Source organism: Anguilla anguilla, chromosome 11, assembly GCF_013347855.1.
Source record: "Anguilla anguilla isolate fAngAng1 chromosome 11, fAngAng1.pri, whole genome shotgun sequence".
Classification (NCBI taxonomy): Eukaryota; Metazoa; Chordata; class Actinopteri; order Anguilliformes; family Anguillidae; genus Anguilla; species Anguilla anguilla.
Genome location: NC_049211.1, coordinates 28,215,148 through 28,223,429, shown reverse-complemented (window position 1 = coordinate 28,223,429; position 8,282 = coordinate 28,215,148). Strand labels below are relative to the sequence as shown.

The following is an 8,282-nucleotide window of genomic DNA, read 5'->3' as shown; positions in this document are numbered from 1 at the left end:
GAGGAAAGCCGGAAAACTCTGGGATCCTGAATAAACCCACATCTTTATTTGTAGTAAATTAGCCATTTTGTCCCTGGTGAATACTTCGAATTTAATTAGCTGTAGCTAAGAGGCTGTGTCAGGAATGGTCATTTGTATGTTTGTTTGCTTTGTCGGTAGCTATTTGTGAGTGAACTGCGGCGCAGGAACAGCAAGAGGAAAGTCTCAAAATAAAAAAGGAAACTCACAAACTTACGTCACCTAATGCACACCTGTCACTTGATCCGTAAATGCAGACGCAACACTTCACAAGCCAATTTTACATTTGAGAACGTCTTATTGTATACACGCAAAAATTGGAAAAAAGTATTTCATATGTAAAGTATGCGGCATTTGTGCAAAAGGGAAAATATGTATTCACAAATGCATTTGTAAAAATCAGTGCGCATTCATTTAAAAGAAAATTAACAGATTGAGAAATATTTGTAGATAGTAAAACATTTGTGACTTATTTATGGATCATGATACACGCATTTGTCAAAAATACTGAAACTAATCCCTCTCCATAGACAACGCAGCTTCTTCGAGCCAATCAGAAACAAGATACTGAAAGATTGACACTTATGTTAATCAATCAACAGAAATTTCCAATTTTGTTAGGCCAATCCAAGCAGACAAGGGCGGGATTAATAATCACGGGATTTCCTGGTTACAGCGGCGGAAGGTAAACGTCGAATCGATGCAGCCATGCGCCTAGCTAACAAATAAATGACATCTAGCAAGTATTAAGTTATCGGTCTTTTACAGATAATATTTGACCACATGTAAAATAGTACTTTAATATTTATAAAGTGTCTGTTTTAATTGTGTTAACTGAAGACTTACAGATAGGCTATCGCCGAGGGTTGGAGCGGAAGCAGGTTTGAAAATATTCCTTGCTAAGTATTAGTGTTAGCGAGCAAGCTGTAATGTTAGATCACTGTTGAGTATGCTTTCTTTCTCGTCGCTGGTACCTGTGTTGATAAATACGATACACACTTTGGTAGACGTCAATGAATTGTTGATAATACGCACACCATGACAAAACGCGTTTGTAGGCTATGCAATTAAAGCAGTCTTCGCTAACTTGGCAACTCCGAACGCTGCAGGGAAAGGTAGCCTAATATTAACTGTTAGCTACGTTAGTTAGAGTGGGGATTGCAGCGATTGTCGTTGTTTGTAAATTATAGGTGTCGCTAAGGAATAACCTGAACCTGTTTTGTCTTGGCGAAAGAGGTATTTAAAACTGTTGGCTAACTTCCTTGCTCAAATGTCTCGACTGAGCCGACATAAGGAACTGAAGAGGGTGGGAGGGGCCAGGCAGTGAAGCACTCGGAAGTAACGGGAAACAACGGCTCCGAAATTGCTTATTGCGTACTACATACTATGTATGTATACTATCATTTAGCGCACTTAGTATGTCAATTAAAAAGTTATATGGCTGTGTTTCAAACTGTATATTTGTGTTGTGTTATCGTGTTCCTGTAAGAACATATCTCTAGGTCCACTTGCAATAATACACTTATTGAAGTGTACTTTCACATCACCACTACTGACCTCTCATCTTAGCAGGAAACATATCCACACTATAAAAATCAGTAAGTGAAATATACTTACTTTTTTACGCGAAATACTCCGGCCTTCTTTCGTCCATTTTTGCGGGTGAGTAAAAAATTATTATTAGCCTTCAAATACAGATCAGGAAAAAAAAGCAGTGGCTCCTGGGAAGGGCAAGCATGGAAAAGTCTGCTTCGAAGCATACTTTGTTTTTTAGCCCTGCCAGGAACATGGAGAACATTATTGCCTTGTTGCAAGTTTGGAACACGCTTGATCACATGACCGTTTTACTTCAATATCTGCTATATGCTTGAAATCAGTGGTAACTAACCCTTTCTGGAGACCTACCGTCCTGTAAATTTTCATTTCAACCCTAATTTTTGCACACCTGACTGTACTAATTAGCAGTTCAATGAGATCTCTAGCAATTGAATGAGCTGTGCTATGTTAGGGTTGGAATGAAAACCTATGGGACGGTAGATCTCCAGGAACAGGGTTGATTACCACTGTTCTAGATGGACCACAAGTATAGAGTTTGAAACACAGCTGATGGCTTTTCGGACATACTGCCTTACGCTACTTCTGCACTTGTGACGTGTTTCAGCACTTTGCATGTTGATTATGGTCATAGACCTGTTGGCTGCATGCAAGTGGCTCCTACTGGAATAACTTAATAAAAGCGTAATATAAATAAACATGATCCTATATCCCTTTGTCATTTAATGAAACCATTAACGTTTGCAACAGATTTAATCTGGCAGCTAGCTAACAAGCTAGTTGATGTGACTTTGTGTAAGGAAAATAAAAAAAGATTTAAAACCTAAGTATAACCATTAGTTTTAACTAAACTCTGCTAAGCATAGTGAGAGGTAATACATATAAATAGTTCAACTCTTCCACCGCTTTGACTTAAGCCGTCCTATGCCATTATTAGTTGATGTTTGGTTGCTTAGGTCATGAACTTTGCAATGCATTGTGGGATACTCATGCCAACGTAGTGTGCCATGTTTGCATACTATGATACATTCACTGGATGTAGTGAATCTGGGAATTGTTTTGCATAATTTGGTTTCAGACATTCTAAAAACGTCTGCATAATATTTTGGCGTAGTAAATTGTATGCTAGTATGTAATTTCAGATGAAGTCACCATTACTTGCCAAGTGCCTCTCTACACATTGAATTCAGTTTTGAAAACCAAGCTTCTTTCACAACCAAAGAAAACCTAATTTTCTTCCAGTTCTTTCTTATGGGAAGTCTGGTGTTCTATCCGTGAGATAGATTGTTTTGTGTAGTTGTACGCCTCACACAGGCATTTCTATTAGCTGGCTGGCTCACTCTTCCTTCTTTCTCACACAGTGACCTGGAATGCAATGAAATGTGGTGCGAAGGGGGATATTTCATTTTATTCACAGCCAACCTTGATCAGTTCAGCTGATTGATTTCGGTCAGTGGGATGTTTGCTGCAAAACAATTAGGCCCCATTCTGGGCAGTGCAATTTCTAGGCCTTGGCACTCCAGATACTTTATATGGGGCAGAAGGTATAGAATTATTTACTGTACTGTAGGTAGGAAGTTTTATTTTGCATTCAGAAGCCTGATATTCCCCGTTCACTTACATCGGAAGGATTCACTTACATCACTCACAGCAGAGGCATGCACCACATAGGCCTACTTCCGGCTGTTTTGCAGCTTAGACAGGCAGAGGGCGCACTTTTCTGTTTCGTTAAACGCGCACATCCGCGTCCCATCTCGCCTTTTCGCTGGCAGGATGAATGTGGGCGTGGCTCACAGCGAGGTGAACCCCAACACGCGGGTGATGAACAGCCGCGGGATCTGGCTGGCCTACCTGCTGCTGGTTGCCGTGCTGCACGTGGTCCTGCTCAGCATCCCCTTCTTCAGCGTGCCCCTGGTCTGGACCCTGACGAACGTCATCCACAACCTGGTCAGTCCGCCACCGGCAGCGCCTTTTCCACTTTTCGAATGGGTGTAGGCAACTATAAGGCAAGGCCTTTAAGCTGATGTTACCATGTCCTAGGCATTCCTTTACATTACTGCTATATTATCATATTATCAGTAAAATGGTGTATCTTTGGCTTGCTTAAAAAAGCCGGTGTCAGTGTTCTAACTCTTCGCGTACGCTTGTGCCCCGCAGGTGATGTACCTGTTTTTGCACACGGTTAAGGGGACCCCTTTCGAGACCCCTGACCAGGGCAAGGCACGTCTGCTTACGCACTGGGAGCAGATTGACTACGGCATCCAGTTCACGTCATCGCGCAAGTTCCTCACCATCTCCCCCATCGTGCTGTAAGAGCAGTGTCGCTTTGGCCTTTCTCTTCCTGATTTCCGATACGGTACAGAATGTGAGAAGCGGTCACCGTTGTCTGCGTTCATCATCAGTCACAGTCACAGTAGGGCTGCAGAGAGTCATGGGACCTATGACAGACAACACAGTAAAGAAGGACACACTATAGCCGCGTTTCCACCGCAGGAACTATACCCCGGAACTAGGAACCTTTTGAGGAACTCAGTGCGTTTCCACCGCAGGAACTAGGGTCTAAATTTAGTTCTGGGGGCTTTGTTTTACCCCCCAAAAGGTTCCTGCTCGGGGGGTAGTACTTTCCGAAAGTACAGGAACCTTTTGGGTTGAGCTTGCAGCGCTGAACATTTCTGATTGGTCGAGTACTCACGGGATTTTTTTGTGTCTATTTTCAGGCGCCATGTTTGAAAATATGCAGGCGCAAACCAATTTATTTTCATAATAACTTCAAATCAAACTTGTATGTTATGCGGCGCAGTAGCCTACTTTTGGTTATAGCCTGCCAAAGTCTTGGAATTATAACGTGTGCTCTTCTGTTCTTTTCTTGCTTTAGTATTCGTTTTATAAAATGCTAAGCATTCATGCTGGGACAGCATATTACGTACTAAAACATTCAAACGGATTAATTCGGTTGCTGAATATTTTCTTCCGGGGTTTCTTAGCCCGTCGTAATTGACTCAAAACGTTTGATACAGTTATGTGAGGTATGCGGCAGTTCTGTGTAATTCACATTGGTGATACAGCAAAAGCAAACTGGAAATCACCTTCCGCACTTTTTGTCAGGGTAAAATAACAGGTTAATTCTAGTAATCGTACCTTTAGCTTTTTCAGACTGCCGTAATTTTACTCTGCCATTCTTCAATTCCACAAAAAGACCAGGAAGACTATGGACTAATTTATGGTGCATGGTTCGCATCTGGAGGGCACACTTCGCTGCTCGGCTAGCAGTAACTTCGAAGGAAAACAAACGGTGGCTGTACCACTACTAATTTACATTTTCACGCAAGTCCGAGTTTTCGTTCTATTCTTGTCATTTTGCGATTAGCCTATATGGAATTGACGATGAGAAAGTAATCAAACAGCAAATTGTTTACAACGTGTGCATGTTTTCTGCTGTTGTCGCCAGTTAGCCTATATTGGAAATGTGAATGCATTCTGTCGCTTCGGATGTCAAGACATGAAAGCGAATGTTCGCATAAAAACATAATGAATGTGTTTGAGAGGATATATAAAACAGTTACAATCTGACTATTGGTCTGTTATATCCTATTTGTTGCATAACGGTCCAAGTTCAACTACCAACGACAGTTTTGCTTGACAGCGGCAAAATATGCCCAAACGGCTGCAGAAGAATATTTCAATTCCATGTGATTAAATCGATAAAAATCAATAAATACAAAAGTAACCATATATAGTCATTGTTGGTAACCCGTTGTATATAAGTGGAATAAACCCCTCCGGGCTGTCCCGGTTATTAGAAAATAATGTAGGCTACTTCGGTGATAGTATGGGGTTACAGAAGAAATCATATGAAAGATGGACCGACGACAACGTCGCTTTTTCATACGTCAGTGGGCTAATTTGCCTAATCTTCGCGGGACTTTAGACCCCGGTGGAAACGCAGACAACCATTGGCTGAAGGAACCTTTCCTGGTAAAGTAGTTCCTGGGACTGAAAGTTCCGGGTAATTTTGGTGGAAACGCGGCTTATCTGTACTACTGTGGCAACAAGGAACCATGTCTGTATACCATTTGCAAAGCCACACACACACACATATATATGTTTTATATATATATATATATATATATATACATACATACATACAGGGAGCTCCATAATGTTTGGGACAAAAGCATATTTTTACTTGATTTGCCTATGTAATCCACAATTATAGATTTGTAATTTTAAAAATCCCACTGTTAAAGTGCAGATTCTCAGCATTTAGAAAGTACAGCACTTTTTATACACAGCCCCTCATTTCAGGGCACCATAATATTTGGGACAAATGGCTTCACAGGTGTTTCTGATTGGTGAAGCGCATTAGTGTAGGTATAAAAGGGCTTTCAGTATCTAATCTTGATTCCAGGCATTTGCCTTTCTCTTCTCCAGTTACATCCTGGCCAGCTTCTACACCAAGTACGATGCCACGCATTTCCTGATCAACACGGGCTCCCTCCTCAGCGTCCTCCTTCCCAAGCTCCCTCAGTTCCACGGGGTGCGCATATTCGGGATCAACAAATACTAACGGGACCGCACCATGCGGGAGCAGGGGACCTCCGGCTCTGAGCGGGCGAGGTGGGGTCACCGGCGTGACCCCGAGAGAGAATGGAAAGAGAAACGCACTGAACTGCACAGGGCATCAAGATACACTGTTCAACTACACTTCGCACACAACTGGTTTTTATACTCCATTTTAGTATTCCTTTGATCTGCTTTCAAATTGTTTCTGAACATTCGTCCGCGCGTGTACTATGCGCAAGTTTGTACATCTTTTTTTTGTTTTGAACACACTTTTATGTTTTGCGAACCTAAGGCGAAAAAGTCCTGTTCATTTTAAGAGTTTAGCACCCTTGACTGACGGCTTGCACTCAATGCGCGTTTGAAAAGTACAGGTGTTCAGAAGTCCCATGATGCAATGTAAAAGCTAGAGAAGGAACTCTATCTGCATGTTGAGACGGGCTTTTGCTGTTTTGTACATTCCTGCATGTCTTGGTATATTGGGTTGTAGATTGGTAAAGGGGAGAAGGTCTGGTTATGTAAGAAAGCCAAAAAACTGTCTTCTGCCAAAGTGGGGAGGGGAGAGGGGGGGTAGATAGTATGGTCTAAATTGTGCTTTTGTACAATTGCTTTATTATTTATTTATTTATGTGATATATTTAAGTTTTTCACTTATTCCTTGTTGTTCTGTTGTGCATCTGAAAGTCTGTCTGACGTTGTCTGCTGATGTCACAGCTAATTGTTCTGATGTCACAGCAAATTGTTTTGTAAGGAAACTTGAAGCTGTGCATATGTTTTGGTTTGTTTTTTTTTTTTTGTTACCAGTGTCCTTTGATGCACATATTGGCTATAAACATTCAGTCAATATAAAGGAGGTGCAAAGGTATTTATTAACAGCAAAAACCCACGTGGAGTTGCGTCTTTTCAGTTCAGATTTGCGCCACATCTGTATGTGGAAATAAATTGCATACATAGCCATGCCACTTGCATGTCAATGCTCAGATCAGCATTGTTTAGTTCATGAATGTGTTCAGTACCCTGCAGGAAACTGTAGTCGCCCCTTACGGAAATTGAATGCACTGCAATGTTTTGTAATTATGTGGCCTTTTAAAAGAATATAATAAAAATATATTTAACAGCATGGTATTGATAATATAATAATAATTATTATATATATATATATATACACACACACATATATATATATATCAAATCTTGATTTAGCTCTGTATTTCACATTTTTTGATTTGTAATCAAAAAATTCACATGTGCATAAATTCTCAGCTTTTCATTTAAGTGTACGTTCATACACATTGGTTTCACCGTGTAGAAATGACAGCATGTTTTATACAAAGTCCCCCATTATGTCTGTGTCCCAAACATTATGGAGGTCACTATGTGTGCACGTATTCTCACTTTCTCACTCAGCAGCCACTTGATTAGGTACACCACCTCATTAATGCAAATGGTCTGCTCTTCCAAACACCGAATCATGGTATAGCTGTTGGCGCCAGACGTGATGGTTCCAGCGTCTCAGAAACAACTGATCTCCAGGGATTTTCACGCACTACATTCCCTAGAGTTTACTGAGAATGGTGTGAAGAAAAACATCCAGTGAGCAGCAGGTCTGCGGGTGAAAACTCCATGTTAATGGGAGAGGTCAGAGGAGAACGGGCAGATTCATTCAAGCTAACAGAAAGGCCACACATTCTCAACATCTGTTTACAACAGTGGTATGCAGAAGGGTATCTCTGAATGCAAAATGTTTCAAGCCTTGACGTTGATTGGCTGCAACACTGTTTACTTGGGTCCGCACATATAAGCCTAACTCCTCCTTATTTGCCATAATTCTTGCAACTTTAGTGCCTATTTTACTTAAACTACAGGCTAATGGTATTAGGCTACCTGTGGTATTTTTGAAAAATTACGATTCATAAGATTTCAGTCAATTTACCTACCCCTTCATAATGCTGTTTCCAGCAATAAATCCATTACTGATATGTATCACGAAAAAGCTACATTTTGGTCTATGACCAAAACACCCAGTTCCAACTGAATTTCCAGTGCAGTTTAGCAAACTATTGAGTGTTGATTGGTATTTTCCCTGAGATGGTGACATATGGTAGATTTCAAGACATCCCCCCCCCCCCCCCTCCCGTGATGGCTGACGT

The 8,282-nt window shown here is 41.1% G+C and overlaps 1 protein-coding gene across 3 annotated transcripts; it reads left to right on the top strand.

The window, feature by feature from the left end:
• Positions 1–630: 630 nt before the first annotated feature.
• On the top strand, positions 631–7,252 carry ormdl2 (ORMDL sphingolipid biosynthesis regulator 2). Of its 3 annotated transcripts, none has more exons than XM_035383463.1 (4): positions 631–703; positions 3,345–3,519; positions 3,730–3,881; positions 6,004–7,252. In XM_035383463.1, exons 2-4 carry the CDS (start codon positions 3,346–3,348, stop codon positions 6,137–6,139), a joined length of 462 nt encoding a protein of 153 aa, XP_035239354.1. In that variant the 5' UTR covers positions 631–703; position 3,345; the 3' UTR covers positions 6,140–7,252. The 3 variants fall into 3 exon arrangements, with proteins under 3 accessions (XP_035239354.1, XP_035239353.1, XP_035239351.1); XM_035383462.1 differs by lacking the exon at positions 631–703 and adding an exon at positions 710–899; XM_035383460.1 differs by lacking the exon at positions 631–703 and adding an exon at positions 911–1,406.
• Positions 7,253–8,282: the final 1,030 nt, after the last annotated feature.

Coding starts and splice junctions, on each gene's coding strand:
- ormdl2 (XM_035383460.1), top strand. Junction 3,520..3,729: donor CGAACGTCATCCACAACCTG/GTCAGTCCGCCA, acceptor TGTGCCCCGCAG/GTGATGTACCTGTTTTTGCA. Junction 3,882..6,003: donor ACCATCTCCCCCATCGTGCT/GTAAGAGCAGTG, acceptor TCTCTTCTCCAG/TTACATCCTGGCCAGCTTCT.